The sequence below is a fragment of the Oculina patagonica genome, chromosome 4 (genome assembly GCF_052425735.1).
Source record: "Oculina patagonica isolate OP01 chromosome 4, crgOcupat, whole genome shotgun sequence".
In the NCBI taxonomy this organism is placed as follows: Eukaryota; Metazoa; Cnidaria; class Anthozoa; order Scleractinia; family Oculinidae; genus Oculina; species Oculina patagonica.
This window is the reverse complement of record NC_135761.1, coordinates 59,369,375-59,393,348: the sequence shown is the minus strand read 5'-3', so window position 1 is coordinate 59,393,348 and position 23,974 is coordinate 59,369,375. Positions and strand designations below refer to the sequence as shown.

At 39.3% G+C, this 23,974-nt stretch overlaps 1 protein-coding gene across 29 annotated transcripts; it reads right to left on the bottom strand.

Moving 5' to 3' along the window:
* Nucleotides 1-444: 444 nt before the first annotated feature.
* On the bottom strand, nt 445-18,093 carry LOC144650932 (uncharacterized). 29 transcript variants are annotated; one of them, XM_078510751.1, is made up of 11 exons: nt 18,016-18,093; nt 5,424-5,479; nt 4,974-5,076; nt 4,492-4,605; nt 4,273-4,386; nt 3,920-4,030; nt 2,592-3,779; nt 2,412-2,531; nt 2,213-2,329; nt 1,460-1,543; nt 445-655 (listed from the first exon to the last, which is right to left on the bottom strand). In XM_078510751.1, exons 2-11 carry the CDS (start codon nt 5,448-5,450, stop codon nt 606-608), a joined length of 2,028 nt encoding a protein of 675 aa, XP_078366877.1. In that variant the 5' UTR covers nt 5,451-5,479; nt 18,016-18,093; the 3' UTR covers nt 445-605. The 29 variants fall into 29 exon arrangements, with proteins under 29 accessions (XP_078366877.1, XP_078366873.1, XP_078366874.1 ...); XM_078510747.1 differs by having other exon boundaries at nt 2,213-2,389; nt 2,442-2,531; XM_078510748.1 differs by having other exon boundaries at nt 2,213-2,389; nt 2,442-2,546; nt 2,607-3,779.
* Nucleotides 18,094-23,974: the final 5,881 nt, after the last annotated feature.

The window sequence follows — 23,974 nt, the reverse complement described above, 5'->3', positions numbered from 1 at the left end:
GGTTCAAAACTATCACCCTGCCACAAGGTAAATTTTATCATCGGTGCTTGTAAATAGTTTAGGAGGGTTTTACATGTCTTTTTAATACTACAATTTCTTGTGCGTTTGTACATTATGTTTTGACTTTGTCGCTGCACCATATCGCTGGGACATATCCCTTTAACGTGATAGCACCTTGGTGGAGATACTTGCGTAAAAGGTTTTGCGAGATATTGAAAATAGGCAGAAAATCGTAGCGCTCGAATTGATTCTTAGTAAAGCTGTTGTAAGCTACCCCTAATTTCCTCGATTATGATGAAAAATGTCATAATCAAGGCCATATGGATCAGGTTTGTTAAACAGAAACATCGAAATAAAACTATCCAGCAGAAGTAATAAGGAAACGATGGACAAATTATAGAGCAATCCACTAAATATTTAATGCTCCCTTTTAATTGAACCTACGACGGTACAAAACCCTGATGTTTATTTATTACCACCATTGATTATATAAAATAGATTGACGGGTACAAAATGGAACTGACTAAAAAGCTAAAAAGCAACTACTTTATGAATTCGCATTCCTTTAAATATGTGGAAGCACTTTCAAAACAGATTCAACGACGTTAGTCCCCTCGACCACGTCCTCGTCCACGTCCACGTCCTTTACCAGACTCTGACAAGAAAAAAAGGAAAATTCTATCAGTAAATACCAAATGGAGAGAGTGTTAGTAGGTCGTATAGTGTGATCGTCCGGGTAAGAGTAGTTCTGAAAAGAACTGTTGTTGGTGACGGCTGTTTCGACAACCTGAGCGGAAGTCATCTACAGAGTCAAGTGAAAAGTTGTTACTAGTCTGGTCCGTTGAAGTTGATTGGTCAGTTTAGCCGTGAGACTCGTGTAACGTTTGTCAACAGTAATTGGTCAGTTTTCGTCTATCGTTAGTCAGTTAGGTCGTTCTGTTTGCGGTCCATTTGTCGGTTTTGTTTATGTCATAAATAAGTTGTTTGTTAGGTGCCGGAAGTTGTTGACATCTGTTGATAGGCGTCTGTTCCAAGTTCGTGTACCAAACTAAGTTTGTTTGAGTATTTAAGCTTGTTCTTCAACAACATGCCAGCGACAACGACATATTACCTCCTTATTAGCACATTCAATTGCTGGGAAGGTAATTGTTTCTAGAGTTATCATTGAAAATGTTACAACGAAATAGCATCATCCTTGTTGTATATTTTGAAGCCCGAAGCGCCCAGAAAACTCGCTGACAATTTTTTTAGGTTTAAATAGCTCTCAAAAATATAGTTTTAGTAGCGGAAGAAACTCGTGACTTTATTTTGCTCGTTGGTAATGATTTCTTTACCCTTTGTCTCTGTTTTTTCTCAAGGCCACTTCATGTTGATAAAGAAACAAAATCTCTTTTAAAACCTTGAACAATGAAAATGATGTTTTTAGAAAGGTTTTTTGAGTACAAACACCAGTCATTACCTTTTCCTTTCCCTTTTCCTTTTCCTTTTCCTTTCCCTTTCCCTTTTCCTTTCCCTTTTCCTCTTCCTTTTCCTTTTCCTGGTTCTGTTGATAAAAGAGAAAACACGTAAATATTCCTTGGGAGGAGAAGATCGCTATCACCATCATCATCATCGTCATCATCATCATCATCATCATCATCATTTAACCAGGCCTTGGGCCTTGCGCTGAAGTTTGCACTTAGAGTTATTTTACTTTCAAAAGCATAAAGGTTGTTAATAAAATAAGGATACGCGTCAAAAGTCTCAACCTTTATGTCAGTTTTCAGTTAGGCCTAGTATTGGCAAAATTCAGTAAACCCTTGCCTGACCTTTTTTGATTTTACTCATTGACACAAACGAATTATCTCAACAATCTCACGAGGCTTTAAGTGGCAGCCAACAATCTCAGACCCTTTTTCAAATATAATCTGGTATTTAATAGACCCGTTCCCGTGTAAAAATCCTGTAGAATATATATCTATATCTATATAAAAATCTATGGCACACCCATCGTTTTGTAAGAGCGTAAGGTTAATTAATAGTCCCTTCATACCTATCATCCTTAACATTTACCCAGAAGAACAAAGCGTGTAATAAAGAATTATTTTTACACAAACGTAAAGCAAAAGAAAAACAACTTTCTAAGTAAAAAGAAAGGAAGGAATCAAAGAAAAAACCTGTGTATTTTTAATAAGTCATATGGCAAGTGAAGCTTAAACCACTGAACACTCACTTGTTGGTGCTGCTGTGGTTGTTTCCGGCGCTGCTGTGGTTGGTGCTTCCGTTTCAGGTGCTGCTGTGGTTGGTGCTTCAGTTTCAGGTGCTGCTGTAGATGGTGCGTCAGTTTCAGGTGCTGCTGTAGATGGTGCGTCAGTTTCAGGTGCTGCTGTAGATGGTGCTTCCGTTTCAGGTGCTGCGGGCGCGTCGTTCAGGTGCTGCTGTAGATGGTGCTTCCGTTTCAGGTGCTGCTGTAGATGGCGCGTCAGTTTCAGGTGCTTCCGTCTCAGGTGCTTCCGTTTCAGGTGCTGCTGTAGATGGTGCGTCAGTTTCAGGTGCTTCCGTTTCAGGTGCTGCTGTAGATGGCGCGTCCGTTTCAGGTGCTTCCGTTTCAGGTGCTTCCGTCTCAGGTGCTTCCGTTTCAGGTGCTGCAGTAGATGGTGCGTCAGTTTCAGGTGCTTCCGTTTCAGGCGCGTCCGTTTCAGGTGCCACAGTAGATGGTGCTTCCGTTTTAGGCGCGTCCGTTTCAGGTGCGCCCGTTTCAGGTGCGTCCGTTTCAGGTGCCGCAGTAGATGGTGCGTCAGTTTCAGGTGCTTCCGTTTCAGGTGCTTCCGTTTCAGGTGCGTCCGTTTCAGGTGCTGCAGTAGATGGTGCGTCAGTTTCAGGTGCTTCCGTTTCAGGCGCGTCCGTTTCAGGTGCCACAGTAGATGGTGCGTCAGTTTCAGGTGCTCCCGTTTCAGGTGCTGCAGTAGATGGTGCTTCCGTTTCAGGTGCGTCAGTTTCAGGTGCTTCCGTTTCAGGTGCTGCAGTAGATGGTGCGTCAGTTTCAGGTGCTTCCGTTTCAGGTGCTGCAGTAGATGGCGCGTCAGTTTCAGGTGCGTCAGTTCCAGGTGCTGCAGTAGATGGTGCGTCAGTTTCAGGTGCTTCCGTTTCAGGTGCTGCAGTAGATGGTGCGTCAGTTTCAGGTGCGTCAGTTCCAGGTGCTGCAGTAGATGGTGCGTCAGTTTCAGGTGCTTCCGTTTCAGGTGCTTCCGTTTCAGGCGCGTCAGTTTCAGGTGCGTCAGTTCTAGGTGCTGCAGTAGATGGTGCGTCAGTTCCAGGTGCTGCAGTAGATGGTGCGTCAGTTTCAGGTGCTTCCGTTTCAGGTGCTGCAGTAGATGGCGCGTCAGTTTCAGGTGCGTCAGTTCCAGGTGCTGCAGTAGATGGTGCGTCAGTTTCAGGTGCTTCCGTCTCAGGTGCTGCAGTAGATGGTGCGTCAGTTTCAGGTGCTTCCGTTTCAGGTGCTGCAGTAGATGGCGCGTCAGTTTCAGGTGCGTCAGTTCCAGGTGCTGCAGTAGATGGTGCGTCAGTTTCAGGTGCTTCCGTCTCAGGTGCTGCAGTAGATGGTGCGTCAGTTTCAGGTGCGTCAGTTCCAGGTGCTGCAGTAGATGGTGCGTCTGTTTCAGGTGCTGCAGTAGATGGTGCGTCAGTTTCAGGTGCGTCAGTTCCAGGTGCGTCAGTTTCAGGTGCATCCGTTTTAGGTGCTTCCGTTTCAGGTGCGTCCGTTTCAGGTGCTGCCGTTTCAGGTGCGTCCGTTTTTGGTGCTGCAGTAGAAAAATAGGAAAAAAGGCAAGAGCGTTGAAAGAAGATAAGACAGAAAATGGAAAAGAAAAGAGGAACAAAGAGACGAGGTAAACATATTGAAATTTTCAACAACACGACATTTTCTTTCAGTGCAAATTACCTGATTCATCCAGCATGCTTTCAATGTCATTCCAGTCTTCATCCAACTGGTAAGCCCGGTTTGTTTTGCTTCTGTCATAATAACGTTTGCGGGCTGGCTCACGGAGTTTATCTAGTTAATCATAATCAACAATAAATGATATAAAATCTTAACATTTGTCGAGCAACTCACTCCTAGATACTGTAATTCAGTAGGTAGAAATGAATGTTCTCTGTATTTACATGTAAAAAATCAAAGTATCAAAGACCGCAAAACTAATATAGGATGAAGAAATTGAAGAGAAGGCCGAAAAGGAAACGAAGTAAATATATTGGTTTTTCAGAAGCACGACGTTTTCCTGCAATGCAAATTACCTGGCTCATCCAGTAGGCTATCAATGTCTTTCAATTCGTCATCCCACTTGTACAAAGCCCGGTTTGGTTGGCTTCTGTCATAATAACGTTTGCGGGCTGGTTCACGAAGTTTATCTAGCAAATAAAAAATGGAGAAATTGAAAAGAGAAGGCCCAGAAAGAAAAGAGGTATATATATTTGTATTTCAGCAGCACTTCGTTTTCCTGCAGTGCAAATTACTTGTTTCATCCAGTAGGCTATCAGTGTCTTTCAATTCGTCATCCCACTTGTACAACACCCGGTTTGTTTGGCGTCTGTCATATAAACGTTCACGTCCTGACTCACGGAGTTTATCTAGCAATTTAAAATCAATCAAAAATGGAATACAATCTAACATTTAACGAGCAACTCACTTAAATACTGTAATTTAGTAGGTTGGAATAGATGTTCTCTGTGTTTACATGAAAAACTAATCATAATATCAAATATCACGAAACTAATATGGCAAATTAACCTTTATTCGTTTCAGTCTTGAGTCACTTCACTTGTCAGTAGTTTTTACTGTTTGCCGTTACCCTCTTTTAATAAAGTTGATTGATTGATTGATTGACTAAAATAACTTAGATTATCGCGCTGGATTTTTTCATGAAAAAAAAAAAACATTCTAACGAGGCTGATCAATGCTTTTCCAATCTTTTCCTTTTCTTAATTGTTCGTATTACCTCTATTGTAGTATGTATTGTAATCCACACGATAGTCATCTTCTGGACTCCAATGAACTCTTGGCCTGGCAATTGTAAGAGTTACTGCGGCAAAGAAAGCTAGCTGTAAATAAAAGAAAAAGTTATGTCAGTCAGACAGCTGTAGCCTGGAAGTCTGGCAGAGAGGGCAGGATTGGCTATATTTTCCACATTTTAAGCCTCGTAGGATAGGCTTCTATCCGCTTGGAGCTTTAGCCGTGGTGCCTACCAAGACAGCAAGATTTTCTGTTCATTGTTTCTCGCAGGATTAATGTATTGAGGGTTTTTTTCAATATATAAGCATGTTATACTTTTGCTACTCTTCTAATGGTGCCAACCGCTCACAGTAGCACTAGTCCTTGAGCTAATCCTGACTGTCTTGTAACTGAACTGATAAAGTTGGTCGATCTTTTCACATGCGGTGTTACTTACCAGCGGTAATACTGTCCACGATGCCATCTTACTCTTGATGTCTTGCCCGTTTCTGACTAGCGAATAAACAATGAACAGATTGTTTAACTTATCCTATAAGAGCTCTATGCATAAAAATGCATAGAGCACGTGTTTGTAATACATCTATGTTTGGGGTTCGTTAGCGCAATTACACGGATAAATTAGACCATGCAAAGGTAATTTAATCAACCTTTAAAGTTCGTCAAACCTTAAATCGAAAATAAACTTTTCCTTTTGACTTTGCCCCAGTACGCTCGTAACAACAAAAAATTTCATCTTTCACATTTAATTACAGAGCTTCTAGTTGCCATCTTTCGTTCTTTATCTCCACACAGAATTTCGAAGCCTTAGACACTGCCGATCCCAGCAGTATACAGGGTCTCCGTGTGCACATATGAACCTAGTCTGGCCTAGCTCGCCACAAGTCAGTGTGTGTGCCATCATGTGTAGTGTGCGATCATCTGTTCTGTCCCCGTTGGGAACTCAGATGTTTTCTTTAATTTGTCTCACAACACATCTTGCTAAGCAATAATCTTATCACAACTATAAAGCTTATGAAATCAGCGCAAAAAATCATGATCTATATGGAAATTAGCAGTTAGGACTGGCGAAGCGTAGCATAAACTAAGATGTTGGCGGTTCTGTTGTCGGCCTCCTTGCTTCAGTTCGTCAGCAGACCCGATATAGCATAATAAAAGGTGCCGTGAAACCATTTGGACAAATAATTTGTCACAACCCGCCACGCAATAGCCAGGACTAGCCATTTTGGTAGTTCTTTTGCTGCCGTGTTATTACTCTGCACCGCGGCCACGGTTTTGATCAGTAAGCACGAAGGTTCCCTTCTACACAAAACAGCGCAAGATTGGGTGGATTACATTATGACATTGACGCATGGCTAGCATCACTTGCAGGTATTATCTAACGCCCTTGATAATGGCAGAGCTTTTGTTATTTCTGCAACTCTGCCTCACGTGAAATGCTCTTCTAAGTCACGAGAAACTGATCGTAATCATAACTTTGTCTAGAATGATTACAATGGGGCGAACTTCGCAAACCAATGTTATCTAATATGACAATGGTTTTAGAAGGTAAAAGTAAAACATGGCTAATATTTTTAAATATGTTATTCTCTTAATTTGCCTGTTTAGTAGACAGTGACATTTCTGTGGTTTGCATGGTCTGTGTTTCTGCGACTAAAGCGTTAAAGAATTATTCTAGAAGAGTTTTTGCAAGACATTGTCAAAACCACACTAGTGACTCTTAATTTAATGGAATTACCTTGTTGTTAGCTCGTGAATTCAATAGGAAAGAACTGCGACTTTTGGCACGAACACCCACATAAAACAAACATCACAAGACAGAGATTCTATTTTGCAAAATTCAGAGAATAACTGCAACGTTGTCATATTTGCAACAAATCAGAGGTAAATTTTGGAAGCAGAGCGTCAGAGCTATCCTTTACTCTATTATAAAGTAATAAACAAAGCACTAACACTTATTCGTTTACGTTCCAGCTCGCTGCTCGCCATTGTTTCCTCTGGAAACTTCGACAAAGGATTTTATCTTCTTTTTCTTCATGGTTAAATTTAAGCCAGTTTTGCTAAAAATATTATTTTAGTTGCATATGTCTGCAGATTTAAGTGTAGATTCGTGGATTCAGGAGTGACGCACAAACAGTGAAGCAAGAAGTACGCGGGAATTCGAGTGCGGAATGACAGATTGGTTGATAACAGATTATTAACCAAGCATAACGCGTGCGCCCTGAAGCTATGTTAATAAACGAGGTTTACTGATTTGGGCTAATATGAATATTTGATTTGATTCTTATCTCTTCTAGAACCAGGCCTAAGAAGACCTAGAATATTGTGGCATTCGAATTACATAACGCGACAACATAACATGGGAGTACGAATGTTGGAGTGATAACTAACTTGAATATTTATCATTCGAGATGTTTAATATGCAGAATGTCATTCAAGAAGCTACAAGGTTAACAATAACATCAAGCACCTTAATCGATCTTATTGTAACTACAAGAAAAGACCTCGTCAGTTCTTCTGGCGTATTCCCTCTGGGCATATCAGACCACCACTTAATTTATGCGACCATTAGAATAAAAAACAAAAGACCGCCACCCAAGATTATCAAGACAAGAGACTATAAGAGAATGGATACAAACAGTTTCAGACACGATCTTGAAACAGCGCCGTTCCAGATTGCATCCATTTTTGACGATCCCGACGATCATCTGTGGGCCTGGCAATGTTTATTCAATGACATATGTGATGAGCACGCCCCTTGGAAAGAAGTTAAAGTCAGAAGCAGCTCCGATCCTTGGATTACATGCGATATTCGGTACAAGATGAATCGAAGATACAAGTTATTTAAAGCAGCGGCTTCTACTAAATGCCCTCAACAGTGGTCGGAATACAAAAGGGTTAGAAATGAGGTCACCTCAGATCTAAGAAGGGCCAAGGCTGCATATTTCTCGAAAATGTTCAGTGAGGTCAAAAACACGAGAGTATATTGGAACCTAATTATGAAGGCTACCAATCCTAAGATACGTAAGAACATTGGTCCTCTGAAAAGGGACGACAATACCCTAGCGCTTGATGATTCCGAGAAAGCTTGCCTCATGAACTCATTTTTCGCAACCATTGGCCAAAAGCTATCTAATAACTTACCACCGGCTGACAATGTAACTCGGGGAGCCACTGTAGTAAATGCTGAAACAAAGAGCGTACCGCTACTCGTAGACCTTAATGTCTCGTGGTCAAAGATTCGGGATAAAGTCAATGCACTAAAAACGAATAAATCAACAGGCCCTGACGACATACAACCTAAGCTATTAAAGCTTGCAAGCGATTCAATTGTTCCCTCCTTATTCAACCTATACCGACACAGTATCGAGACAAAAACTGTCTTCACCAGTTGGAAAACGGCAAGACTTACACCTATTTTTAAAAAGGATGATGAAACGGACAGGGCGAATTACAGACCAGTATCATTGCTGAGCGTACCAAGCAAGATATTGGAATCCGAGATAAATGACACGCTCATACGTCACATCTTCATAGAGAATCAGTTAGTATCAGACAGACAATGGGCATATCGTGCAAAACATTCAACGGAACTGTTACTAATTCACCTCACTGAGACGTGGAGAAAAGCTGTTGACTCTGGACTGGTTGTAGCAGTCGCCTTTATAGACTTTAAAAAAGCGTTTGACAGCGTATCTCACACCGTCCTAGAAATGAAATTGCAAAAGAACTTTGGTATTACGGGCCAAATTCTAGATTGGCTTAGGAGCTATCTAAAAGGAAGGCTGATATACACAACTGTCAACGGAACCAAATCAGACTTCCTCCCAGTCACATTCGGCATCCCACAAGGGTCTGTTCTGGGTCCAACACTCTTCACCCTGTTTACAAACGACCTACCATCATCTGTAGAAACCGGAGAAGTCTTTATGTTCGCTGACGACACAACAATCTACTGCATAAGTGACACGGCAGATGGGGCCATTACAAAACTCAACACGGCATTGAGTGAGTTACACTCGTGGTGTCTTGCTAACAGGCTTACACCCCACCCAGGTAAAAGCGAGGCGATGCTCATTTATAGAGGAAACATTACGAAGTCTCTAGCGCCAATTATCATTGGCGAATCTGCCATTCAGTGGGTCAACAAAACACGCTTGCTAGGAATAACAGTGGATGAGAATCTCAGCTGGGTCCCACACACACAGGAGCTGAAAAAGAGTTTTGCGAACAAATTAAGCTTGCTTAAGAGATCAAGGTTTCTACCAAAAGACGTCCTTGAAGATTTTTACTTTAAAGTCATATTGCCCTCTGTGAACTACGGCTTAGTTATATATTCGCCTCCAGAAACGCGCTGCGCGCGTTATCCTTGACGCCGACACACGAGCGAACAGCGTTGAACTTTTCAAGATTTTAAATTGGCTTCCGGTTCATCTCGAGGTTAAAATAAACATCTTAACACAAGTGTACAAACGTATTAATGGCCAAAGCCCATCCTATATGAACGAACTTTTAGTGCCAAACTCTGAAATAAATGAAAGAAATAGTCGATATGGCTCTGTCAACTTGGCCTGCCCCCGTTTCAAACGAAAAACCGAAGGAGGGCGATCATTTAGCGTGAGAGCAACTAGACTTTGGAACACTCTTCCCAATTTCTTAAAGAAAAGTGAGAGTCTACATTGTTTTAAAAATGGCCTAATTGATTTTTACGCATCTAGCCTTAAGGACATTCATCATTTTACAGTTTTTTAATTCTTAATCCCTATTTTTAGAAATTTCTGTATTTTAATTCAAATTTTAAATTGTATATATTATGTAGTTGTAATTTGTAATCCGAGGGCCGCTTGTTTGTCAGTAGTTTTTACTGTTTGCCGTTACCCTCTTTTAATAAAGTTGATTGATTGATTGATTGATCATGATTTATGAGCGGATACTTACAAGGACAGAACACTCAACGACAACTTGCAGTTGTTCTGTTATCGGCTTTCTTGTCTAGGTGCATTAACGCATCATTAACTTTTTATTCTAAAGAGTTGCCAAGTTGATGATTGAAATTCTCACGGTTTTACTTTACAAAGTTTTCTAATAGAAGCAACAGTAGAAGCAGCTCCACAAAATATTTCTCAATAGCTTTCATTTGAATAATAACACACTAGAGTTTCCTATTCAATGTTAAGGTTACGTAAAAGGGCATAAATTGGCTCAAAGTTTTACTCCAGGTGGGACAGAGTTAATTAAATAGGTCTAAACAACAATTCGCGCACATTTTGGACCAGGCTGTGAAGTTAGGAGTTTTTTTAAGATGAACACTGCCTAATAATTTACTCTATGAGATAATGCCGTAATGTGCAGTCTATTTACAGCTACCATGTTGTTCTCATTGCCTCGTATGCTGTCGATAGAACTTATTATGCAAAAGAGATGATGAGCAAATCTAAATAACAAAGTTTGAAAACTTCCAAATTTCTGTGGAGAGCAAGCTTTCTTGTCTTGGTCACTTTCAAATAGAAGTAAAACAAAATAAGGTATTCTGAGGGAATGAGGTATATTCCTGCGATGGTTCGTGATTCACTGAGTAATGCTGTGGTTATTGACCGAAACTTATACAGATCCACCCAGATTACATCATCCAAGCTAGTGATAAATTAAATCCAAATTTTTACACGAATTATAAGTACTGGAATATGAAAAACTATATCTTAAGCAATGCGATCATATGCTTTAGTATGAAAGAGATATTACTAACCTTAAGTTTGCACAAACTATTCCCACTTCTCGGTGTTAATTAATTGTCGACTGATCAGATCCAGAGCGTTCGTGGTGGTAATATTCTTTTCTTTGTTATTTTAAGGTGTCATTGACAGATCGTTTTCATTACAAAAAGCAAATGATCCGATTGGTTAAAAGCGTTGTGATTTACACGTGATAAATGATCATCACGTAGACATTTCAAAGAAGATTCTTCGTGTTATTAATAATTAACTCAAAACCGCAAAAATGTGACGGTGATACTTGGCACTGGGAAGAACAGCGTATCCCCTAAGGTAAGAACTAATGATACGTACCGTTGACTTTTCAAGGGCACTCAAAAGAACATTTTGGTGGAATATCTGTTCGGAAGGTCTATAATCCCCTCAGAATTTCTTTAGTGAAATGGCACCTGGAATGATATGTGATATGGGAAATGTAATGCCTGCCGTTTTCGGAGAGATAAAAAAAATGGGAAAACCCAGCTACGATTTTCGGAAAGGCAGCAACAGCTTGCAAATTCGGATAATAAGATTTCGTTCCCTTAAGTTTCTGCCACTTTTATATTCAGCTAAAAAATCCGAAAAGAACAAACCGTTTTTGGTTTACACAAATACCGCTTTAAAGGCTCTTAACAACCTGGGAAAACAGAACAAAGGCATTCTAAGACATTTGTTAAATGCCCTCGTTGGGTACTCCTGTTTTTAAAGGTACCCTGAGGTTTACCAACAGGAAAACAAAGTAAATGGTTAGTTTGAATGTTGAATGTTAAATTTCCGACATATGGAAAACATCTATCAAGCCGAGAGGGCGAGGAAACAAACGAAGTTTAGAACGATGTGCCATTGTTAGTAACTATTGCGTGCTGATGCTTTAAAGTGGTACTATGATCAAAATTTTACCTTCTCTTTTCTCTTCGGTTTTTGAAAGTACTTACATTAAATAGTAACCTTGCCAAATTTTAAGTTCAAATTCGAATTGGAAGACCACTTATTTCACGCGTAAACGTCGGCTTTGGCTTGCCGCCATTACTAGATTCAAAAACGTCCGAGGACCAAATAGAGATCTGGAACTAGTTGGGGCGAGAGCATGCTGACGTCATATGCGCATCAACAAAATGGCTTCTTCGAAGGCTGGAGTGACCGATCTGGAAAAACATTGGTTTTCTTTTTAATTTGTAGTGATGTAGAAGCCGTATCTACTGCGCAAATGTTTTTTAAACATACTTCAAGGCATCTCCAGGTCATTTTTGCACAACATAGTGGCAGAAAACATTTCAAGAGGCGAAATTTCGTGACATCTTAACTCGCCCGAACCACGCAAGATGAATAATAGATCGTCTGATAACTTTGAGGGAAACTTGTACTCTTGGAAATGCTTTATAGATATTTCTCCCTGCAACCATTGTGAGGTTAACTTCTTCAACTATCCAAGGGAAGTGAATAGAATAGAACGCTTCGAATTATCTACAGTGAGTTTACTGTATTCGCTCCTTTTTAGAAGCAAAACATTGGGTGAGTGGCGTAATTTACTTCTGTTGTTCAAGCGCTCGTGTTCTAGAATAGTCATTTTTAAATTTATTGTAAATACTTCATGTCAAAAAGGTAATTTTGGGGCAAATCGGCCTGTATGTTCCTGAATTATATCCTCTATTGTACAAATAAACTTAAATAAATTCGCACGAGGCGGTACATTATGTGAAAGTACATACAGAGGATGCAAAGCTTAGCAATATCTTTTTACTGATTATATGTACTGAAAATGTTTCCATTGTAGTCCTCTGTATACACTGTAGTCTTAATAAACTCACCAGCACCTCTTCAGTGTTTGTCACTTGTTTATTTCTGCCATGCAATATAAAACACTACAGTAGGACTACTTCATTGTGCACTTATAGTATTCATTAACATTTTTTGAGAAGTAATCTCAGGATAGAACAGTGTTAGCCTGTCTCAGAGACGTACATGCTATCCGGATTTTACTCAGTATACCTTTATTATATTTAAGTACAACAGGGGCCATGAGCTATAATTATGACCTGTGCCAATCACTCATGCTGTGTGCAACAGAGCACCGTTGAAATCCTAGCTACTCTTTATTTTAAGTTTGCAATATATTTATTTTTGGCATGCTCTTTTTGTTCATAAGTTGAGAATGTAGTAGCCAACAATAAATCATGTGAATGTGCCAGAGAACCCCTGAGCTGCTGATCCATCATAATTTCTAACACAAGTACAGTCAAATCTGTACCATAAATAAAAATGTTGTATTAATTGAGGTGAGGTGGCCTGAGTGTAAGTTGTCGGACTCCGGATCAAGCGGTTCAGGTGTGGACTCTTATTGGTGTCATTGTGCTGTGTTCTTGGGCAAGACTACTCTCATGGTGCCTCCTCTCCAAGTGTAGAATGGGAACTGGCAAATTGATGGTGTGATGAGGGTATGCAAGTCTAGTTGCTTGGTGGGCAACTAGACTTGCATGCAGACCTTGCCTTTTTGTAACAAGGGGGCAATTTTGAGGTCATACAGGACCCTTGCAACCATTATATATGTATTTATTTAAAGAGTATACACGAACTGCGAAGCCGACAACAAATACAGTCAAACCTGTACCATAAATAAAAATGTTGCATAGCAATGGGGTAGTTGTTTTGATTTAGGTGCGGTGACCTAATGGTCAGTGCGCAAGACTCTTAATCAAGCTGTTCAGGTGTGAGCCCAGACCAGTGTCATTACATGTATGTGGGGGGAGTGGGGAGGTTAAACCTGTGATGCAATTGTACTTCCATCTCATCCAGGTTGCTTAATCCTACTTAAACCAAGATAAGCTTTGGCCTGATGGGCAAGCAGGCCTGCATGCAGATTTTGCCTTTTTGCATCAAGGGAGCAATTTATTTAGGGTGGTATACGGAGCTGGCATGTTTACAGTCACGTTAAGTTGACACAAGATTAGTCCCAAAATTGAACTCTCAATTACATACACATACTGCAGATGCACAATGTACTGCCAGTGATATTCTCTAGAAAGAGCCACTGTCATATTGCATATGATACCATAAAAAAAAATATTTTCTTGAGTAGATGCCAGCCCCCGACTCAACGCAGGCTTCATTAAAATGCCGGTTCAAAACTGGAAACGTTTGATCAAGGTCCCAGTGTTTGTTCGAGGTCCAGGTGTTCCTGTTTATAAACTTAAAACTTTATACCCTTAATATTATTTTACTTGTTCCCATGTTGTGCATATATTGTTTCAGTTATTTTTATCATCAAAAAATCACGGGGCCAAGAGGAAAACAAATGGGTGAAATGAATAAGAAAAACTACTCCTACCCAGTTTTGCTGCTACTTGTGGGACAGTTTCATAACATTATCAGTAAAATAGAGTGAAGGACTCTATACAGCATTCAAATGGTTTTCTTAATTTAAGAAACAGGAATACTGAATGCTGGCTGATGCTGGATGTCTGAAGTGTTATTACCCATTAAAACACTTAGTTTTAAAAAGGTTTATTACCTGTATTGTAGTCAAGGAAGGTAAAACTGTATAAAACTCAAGGGGCTAAATCCATTGATCACCTGCACCATCTTGTTGACTTTAATTTTTCTGTATAAATTTTACATTATTTCATGTTTATAAAGTTTTTTTTTGGAATAAACAGCTGAGATAGATTTTATGCCCATGGCGTGTATGATAGACTACAAGAATGAAAACAACAGTAAAGATCATTTCAATCCTTCGCAAACGGCAATAGCAACCTACATGTATATATATGCAGAGCTCTCTATTAATTCAAACATTGCAGACATTTTATCCTAACTATTCAATGTCGTTCTCATCACACCATGTATTCAAACGTATGTAGTCCATGAATCGCCGTTCCTCTTCGTTCTTCGAGGCTTCTTCGATTGGACAAGAAGACGGCAGCTTCGTTGTAGGCATACAGCGCCAAAACCTCATCGAATGAAGTATTTGCATACAAACATAGCCCTTTAGACCGACGTCAAACGGCTTTAAATTCTCATTATAAGAAACGATACCGCTAAATTGCAATGTCTCTTCGTTGCAGCTCTCTTGTGTTTCGCCACCGGGCAAACTAGACGAAGAATTTGTCGAAGAAATATCTTTTATAACTCTGTTAATTCTCAGTATATTCTCTCTTGGAATACTCGAAGCTCGAAGCGACGATGCGCATATGACGTCACGGACCAACTCATGCGTAAATCCGCTTTTCAGTACAGTCGCTGGCTCACTTTAGACGTCCGAGTAATGGCGGACGGGTTTTCCACGATTTTCGGCAAGCTATTTCAAGGCCTATATTGCTCGCAACGTTCTAAATTCTAGCGCGCTAGTTAAATATAGACTTATTGAACAAATTGACTTTAGAAAAAGACGAAAAGAAAAACAAAAATTTTGGTCATAGTAGCACTTTAAAAGCAACTCTCTATGACAAATTAGCTCATTAAATATTCTGAGATACTCCACTGAACACGGCGTTCATTTGTCATATTCACACAAATTGTAGTTCGAGTAAATTTGGTTTGTTGCAGTTCCGCTGTGGGGCTGTTAAGTTGACGTTTTATAACCATACATTACTTTCAAGAATTTGACACAACCTTTTCATTCTAAATTACCGTTTGCTAAGAGTGGTGCATATTTTAGTATTAAATTTTACAAAGCATATAAACGTTCACGTCCTGACTCACGGAGTTTATCTAGCAATTTAAAATCAATCAAAAATGGAATACAATCTAACATTTAACGAGCAACTCACTCAAATACTGTAATTCAGTAGGTTGGAATAGATGTTCTCTGTGTTTACATGAAAAACTAATCATAATATCAAATATCACGAAACTAATATGGCAAATTAACCTTTATTCGTTTCAGTCTTGAGTCACTTCACTTATCACTAAAATAACTTAGATTATCGCGCTGGATTTTTTCATGAAAAAAAAAAACATTCTAACGAGGCTGATCAATGCTTTTCCAATCTTTTCCTTTTCTTAATTGTTCGTATTACCTCTATTCACAACACATCTTGCTAAGCAATAATCTTATCACAACTATAAAGCTTATGAAATCAGCGCAAAAAATCATGATCTATATGGAAATTAGCAGTTAGGACTGGCGAAGCGTAGCATAAACTAAGACGTTGGCGGTTCTGTTGTCGGCCTCCTTGCTTCAGTTCGTCAGCAGACCCGATATAGCATAATAAAAAGTGCCGTGAAACCATTTGGACAAATAATTTGTCACAACCCGCCACGCAATAGCCAGGACTAGCCATTTTGGTAGTTCTTTTGCTGCCGTGTTATTACTCTGCACCGCGGCCACGGTTTGGATCAGTAAGCACGAAGGTTCCCTTCTACACAAAACAGCGCAAGATTGGGTGGATTACATTATGACATTGACGCATGGCTAGCATCACTTGCAGGTATTATCTAACGCCCTTTATAATGGCAGAGCTTTTGTTATTTCTGCAACTCTGCCTCACGTGAAATGCTCTTCTAAGTCACGAGAAACTGATCGTAATCATAACTTTGTCTAGAATGATTACAATGGGGCGAACTTCGCAAACCAATGTTATCTAATATGACAATGGTTTTAGAAGGTAAAAGTAAAACATGGCTAATATTTTTAAATATGTTATTCTCTTAATTTGCCTGTTTAGTAGACAGTGACATTTCTGTGGTTTGCATGGTCTGTGTTTCTGCGACTAAAGCGTTAAAGAATTATTCTAGAAGAGTTTTTGCAAGACATTGTCAAAACCACACTAGTGACTCTTAATTTAATGGAATTACCTTGTTGTTAGCTCGTGAATTCAATAGAAAAGAACTGCGACTTTTGGCACGAACACCCACATAAAACAAACATCACAAGACAGAGATTCTATTTTGCAAAATTCAGAGAATAACTGCAACGTTGTCATATTTGCAACAAATCAGAGGTAAATTTTGGAAGCAGAGCGTCAGAGCTATCCTTTACTCTATTATAAAGTAATAAACAAAGCACTAACACTTATTCGTTTACGTTCCAGCTCGCTGCTCGCCATTGTTTCCTCTGGAAACTTCGACAAAGGATTTTATCTTCTTTTTCTTCATGGTTAAATTTAAGCCAGTTTTGCTAAAAATATTATTTTAGTTGCATATGTCTGCAGATTTAAGTGTAGATTCGTGGATTCAGGAGTGACGCACAAACAGTGAAGCAAGAAGTACGCGGGAATTCGAGTGCGGAATGACAGATTGGTTGATAACAGATTATTAACCAAGCATAACGCGTGCGCCCTGAAGCTATGTTAATAAACGAGGTTTACTGATTTGGGCTAATATGAATATTTGATTTGATTCTTATTTCTTGTAGAACCAGGCCTAAGAAGACCTAGAATATTGTGGCATTCGAATTACATAACGCGACAACATAACATGGGAGTACGAATGTTGGAGTGATAGCGAACTTGAATATTTATCATGATTTATGAGCGGATACTTACAAGGACAGAACACTCAACAGAAACTTGCAGTTGTTTTGTTATCGGCTCTCTTTTCTAGGTGCATTAACGCATCATTAACTTTTTATTCTAAAGACTTGGCAAGTTGATGACTGAAATTACCGCAGTTTTACTTTGCAAAGTTTTCTAACAGAAGCAACAGTGGAAGCAGCTCCACAAAATATTTCTCAATTGCTTTCATTTGAATGGTTTCACACTTTCCTCTTTAATATTTAGGCTACGTAAAGGGGCATAAATTGGCTCAAAGTTTTACTCCAGGAGGGACAGAGTTAATTAAATAGGTTTAAACAACAATTCGCGCACATTTTGGACCAGGCTGTGATATTAGGAGTTTTTATTTTTAAGATGAACACTGCCTAATAATTTACTCTATTAAATACTGCCGTAATTTGCAGTCCATTTTACCGTCACCATGTTGTTCTCATTGCTTCGTATGCTGTCGATGGAACATATTATGCAAAAGAGATGATGAGCAAATCTAAATAACAAAGTTTGAAAACTTTCGACTTTCTGTGGAGAGCAAGCTCTCGCGTCTTGCTCTACTTTAAATAGAAGAAACAAAATGAGATATTCTGAGGGAATGAGGTATATTCCTGCGATAATTCGTGATTCACTTAGTAATGCTGTGGTTACTGACCGACGTGCTGCGACCTCTACAGATCCACCCAGATTACATCATCTAAGCTAGTGATAAATTAAACCCAACTTTTTACACGAATATGAAAAACTATATCTTAAGCAATGTGATCATATGCTTTAGTATGAAAGAGATATTACTAACCTTAAGTTTGCAGAAACTATTCCCACTTCTCGGCGTTGATTAAATTGTCGACTGATCAGGTCCAGAGCTTTCGCGGTGGTAATATTCTTTTATTTGGTATTTTAAAGTGACATTGACAGATCGTTGTCATTACAGAAAGCAAGTGATCTGATTGGTTAAAAGCTTTGTGATTTACACGTGATAAATAATCATCACGTAGATATTTAAAGAAGGTTCTTCGGGTTAATAATTAAACCCAAACCGCAAAAATGCGGGGGTGATACTTCGCACTGAGAAGAACAGCATATCCCCTAAGGCAAGAACTAACGATCCGTACCGTTACCTTTTCAAGGGCACTCAAAAGAACATTTTGGTGGAATATCTGTTCAGAAATTCTATAATCCTCTCAGAATTTCTTTAGTGAAATGGAACCTGGAATGATATGTGATATGGGAAATATTATGCCTGCCGTTTTTTAGAGAGATAAAAGAAAGTCATTTTGGGGATGGGAAAACCCAGCTACGATTTTCGGAAAGGCAGCAACAGCTTGCAAATTCGAATAATAAGATTTCGTTCCCTAAAAGTTTCTGCCACTTTAATATTAAGCTAAAAAATTCGAAAAGGACAAACCGTTTTAGTTTACACAAATACCGCTTTAAAAGGCTCTTAACAACCTGGGAAAACAGAACAAAGACATTCCAAGACATTTATTAAATGCCCTCGTTGGGTGTTCCTGTTATTAAAGGTACCCAGTGGTTTACCCAAAGAAAAACAAAGTACATGGTTAGTTTGAATGTTTTTCGACATATCGAAAATATCTATCAAGCTGGAAGGGCGAGGAAACAAACGAAGTGAAGAACGATGTGCCATTGTTAGTAACAATTGCGTGCTGATGCTTGAAAAGCAACTCTCCATGACAAATTAGCTCATTAAATATTCTGAGATACTCCAATGAACACTGCGTTCATTTGTCATATTCACACAGATTGCAATTCGAGTAAATTTTGATTGTTACAATCCCGCCGGGTGTGGGTAAGTTGACGTTTTATAGCCATACATTACTTTCGGGAATGACACAACCTGTTCATTCTAAATTACTGTTTGCTAAGGGTGGTGCATATTTTAATATTAAGTTTTACAAGGCTTATTATTAAGGTAGAAGCTGATTATAAATTCAAAACTAATTCAACCGAGTAATTTATCAATATTTTTCACAAGAGATAATATCTGTCAATATTTGAAGATTTCTGGTTTAGGATCAATGGAAGATGTATCATGCATTTAAGGCGGCCTTTTTTTATGTTTTTTTTTATGTATATCTCAGGACATTTACAGTCATTTCATAAGAACCTGTTTACCATCGGTCCGTTTCTCTTCCGAAGAAGAAGGGAATGGCAAAAATATGATCGCTATAGCGAGGTTTCGTTATATCGAGGTTCTTTTCCATATATTTTACTATAACAAGGGCGAAGAATATCGTTCGTTATACGAGGACTTCGCTATATAGAGGGTCGTTAAATCGGGGTTCCACTGTATTTAACAATTATAATTTTTTAAAACCAAATAAATAGAGGGAACCAACGTACACTTACAGATAAAACAGCGTAAACCAGGGGGGGGGGGGGGGGGGGGCGGGTGTATGTTGGTTCAATCATCACTGCCAGTATGACGTCACGCTTCGCATGAGTGATATTAAAGATGGCGGGCAAGCGTCAATCGAAAACGAATTAAGAATGTGGCATTTTACTCCGTTACCTTCCTTCAGTTACTCACGTCAATAATGCAGAGATGTTAGCGAATGCAACCGTCTCTCTTCTGCTATTTTTTGGTAGATCAGACGTTATATTCATTTTTTTAATTCAACAGAAACACCTTCCCAAAGGGTAGAATGATCGATGAAATCTGTAAACAGGTCGACCTTTCGAGGGTCCTTGCACAGCGAATTTATTTTTTATTGTAACAGGAATAGGAGGTTTAGCACAGGATGTACGGTTCTTGATGTACGTGCAGTTTCAGACTTTCAGCATTCGTGCATCTTCATGTCTTTCCCCTTAAAGGTAAAAATCGGAGCAATCAAGAGGAAAAAGGCGCTACACGGGCAATTCCAGTTGGTCACCCATCCATGTATTAACCTCGCCCGACAGGACTTAACTTCAGCCAGGTCGGATGGAGCCTGTACTTTCATTGGGTATTATAGAAAAAACAACTCAGAATAACTTTACTCTAGTCTTTATTAATCGGTAATTTTTTACTACTTGTCTTGCGGCAACGAATTTGAACTCATGTCTATTTCGCACAACACGTTTTTCCTCGTTCAAACTACAATGAAAGCGCTTGCTCAATTCAAGCTGGCCAAAGTTAAGGCTTGCCGGGCGGGGTTAGCACTTGGATGGGTGCTTTACTCGAAATACCCCGTGTTGTAAGCTTTTTTTTTTTTTTTTTTTTTTTCCAGGAGGTATGCAATCAAGGAAATTTAAGAGTCGACACGGCAAGAAAAGCCACAAAATTCAACAGAACTGCACAGATACCAACAGTAGTACATTATAATAAGTCAATAAATGCGAATAAATTAAACATATATGGAAAAAAAAAATTCTACATGAGATCGCGAAGCAGCGATCGGAGTTGTTGACACTTGAGTCTGGATAAAAATTATACCTTTGCACTCGAACGGAAAGACATGAAGTTTGGCTAACTCAAGCGACACGGAAGGCCCCTGATATTAAACGTTAATAATCAAGGATTAAAACCTCCTATTATGAAGCGGATTTGAGAAAAATGTTTGGGTGAAAAGGTGGATGTTTTTGATGGACTTCGCTTGACCCGAAAGCAAAATGGCGGTCCCGCCTATTGTCCCGTTCAAGAGTTAAAGATAATAACCAAATTACAGGATAACGGGCGCAAAAAAACAGAAACAGATCATACACACAATAAGTTAAGGCATCAAACCTAACTACTGGAAAAGTATTAGCGAACAGTAGCGATATAAGCACTAAAATGTATTTTCCGCTGGTATTCAGAGTAATTAATTATGCTAAATTCTTTTGCACTTGGTGTCGCACGTTTACGTGCGATACACAACCTGTGATTGGTTAGTTTCTGATATTTATTTTTTCTTCGACCGTTGAATATTCACTCACGCTTGCGATCCACGCAGTTTAATACTTCGCTAGTTTTAAAATTTTTCTTCCTGATCGGTGCTGAAGACGAATCTTCCACGTCTTCGGCTCCAGTTCTCCCATCTTTGGGAAACAACTACTGGCAATCAACCTGACGGCGCAGTGGTGAACCAGGTTTTCTCGCTGTTCGAGGAGTACCTTGAAAATAAGTTGGAGATCGAACAGAAAAGCAAGATGATCAAGGAGGTGGTCCAGTTAAGTTCAAAGAAGACCAAAAACCAGTTCGAGCTCAACGCTGCGATAGATTCTATTTTGGAATATATTGAAACAGAAAGCCAGCGAGGTCAAACCGAATCAAGAGCGCATCCAAAATCCGTCTTGCACAGGACGGATGGAAATCACTCGAAACATGTCTCGAAGGAGGTAGAAGCTGACAAAGATCGCCGATAAAAGCAGTCTGACAAGCTTGCGTCGGGATCAGAAGACACAAAACGTCTAAGAAAGCTAGGGAGGCAGCTGGTCGCTAACGCCGCCAGGAAGAGCAGGCGGCCAACGATCGCGGGAAATAACAGAGTTTTGGTGGTAGTGTTGCCAATCAGCTTTTTTGCGGTAAGACCTAATTATTCATCCAATGCCTCATTTACTTTGTGATTTCTCATAATCTGGATCCGCTTGCGAATTCTGCCATATTTCTTGTTTGCCTGATTGTTTACGGGGATGTAAGGGTAAAATAATTTACGTTTGGTTGAGCAAAGAGAATTAGAACGTAAGATAAGCCTTTCTGGACCTCTGTTGCGGCGTACTCACGATTTAATCCCGCTCATCTGACCAAATCGAGGGAATCGCTCCCGCGTTGCCATGTGACGTCATACTGGCAGTGATGAGTCGGTCGCAGAGCAGAGCCCCATACCCATAGAAAATTAACAGACCCATGCTTTTGGTTTTTCATGGTCATCATGGCTAGCGGCATGGCTCGCGGGCGCGTGCGACGATGTTGCCCCTAGATGGCGGCCATACTCCAGAAATCGGTTTAAGGTTATGGTTAACGCCAGCTTACATCTTTGATATTGGACATCCATGTCATGGTCAATTGACAGCTGTCAAAACAAGGTATCCGCTGACCAGTATCACATGACCATATCGAGGGCTCACATTTAGAACTCATCGAGGTCGAATGTTTTTTTTTGCGGGCCCAAGTGCTATATTTTTTTTTCAGTTTTTTGGTCAGTAAATTGGGAGCTCCGCTTTTAGGCTTGGCTAAATGTTTTTAATATTTATTAGAGAGGAATGGTTTGAAAGCTTGGCCTTGATCGACGACAGTGCACAAAACACAATAGCTGTCTACTTCTGTCTGAGCAACTAGCAGTAGAAACGGTTCGGTACGAAATTTCTGGTACAGTAATGTATGAGCGCAGAACAAAAGATTTTGTACGGCCGTGGACCTTCTTACATAACTATTTGCATCCCTTTTCTGCTCCTTTGAAAGTTTGCTGGGCTTTATAATGTTTCCCCTCTAGTGATTTCGATAAACTCTGCACTCCAATTTTCTGCGAGATGTTAAGACGGATTCCGCTGAAAGTTCGAGCAATGAGTGCGAAAATTAAGTACCAAAAATCTACTCATTGCACGGCAACATTTTGTATACTATTTAAAAGATCTCATCGCAATTCATTTGTCTTAGTGACCCCGCAATTAGAGAAAATTAAAGTCAAACCTCGAAAAAATGTATTAAACACGCACCATTTTGTTTTGAACTGGCGCGAAACGTCCGTTTTAACTGAAATTAAGACAACTTCAAATCCATTTTTCTCTCGCGGGGTCAGCTTGAGTGCTAAATTTTTGGCAGGTTTTTGTTAGCTGTACTAAAACTGTTGCCATGCTAAGAGGTCTTTTTGATAACTTTATTTTTGCCTGTATTGCTCGAAAATTGTGCGGAAACCATCTTAATTTGTTGTCACTCTACCGTTTCATGTACTCATTAATTATATTCTGCTGATTCAATATGTTGTGCAAAAGGCGCGAAACAGTACTATGGAAACAATGAGCTATTTCAAGTTACCTAATTAAAGTTTTCCACAAATAAGTTTTTTTGAGAACTAGACTCAAGCTGGTTAGGGTTGCTCTCAAAGTTGTGTACTTATTTGTTGATATGATTACACGACAAATACTCAAATGCAATAGCATGAAGCTTTTAATCCAGTTCAAAACCGTAAATAACTTTAAATACCAGTGCAGACTGATAAAAGCCTTATATTTTACCGTATTTTGTTTGACGTTGAACGCGGGAAAATGAACGTAAAAGAACTGGACGGTGGTTTTTTTCGTTTAAAAAAAAAACATAGGCTGTGAGCATTCGCGTATCAGCATGTTTCTGTTTATCAAAGTATACACAGCTTCTGATACGTAATTTAGTAAATATAAGTTTCAACCTAAGGCCGTAGTAGACAAGAAAAAAAATGCTTTTTTTTTCATTTTAAGAAGAAATGCAAATAAACTGATGCAAAGTATAAAAATTGTTTACACTTACATATATATTGTGAATAACGACTAAAAAAAATATACAAAAATTAAAAGCTTAAAGGGAACTACAGATTTCTTGGGTTCAATTGAATAATTAATGTATTTTTCTGAGGTTTCCTGAGGTTTCTAGACTGAGTCACTACTGTTCAAAATTTCTACATCCGTATGCAACGTTAAATAGGATTAACTAATGAGCTGTCCATAGTCAATATATTCAGAGGAAACATAGTGTTTCGCCTGGTCTCGATAACATCTGAAATAACTAAACTTAACGTTAAAAAGATAACCCCCTGTTAGCTGGACCATGAATCCATGTCGTGTTTCCGTGGGTTGAAATTAAA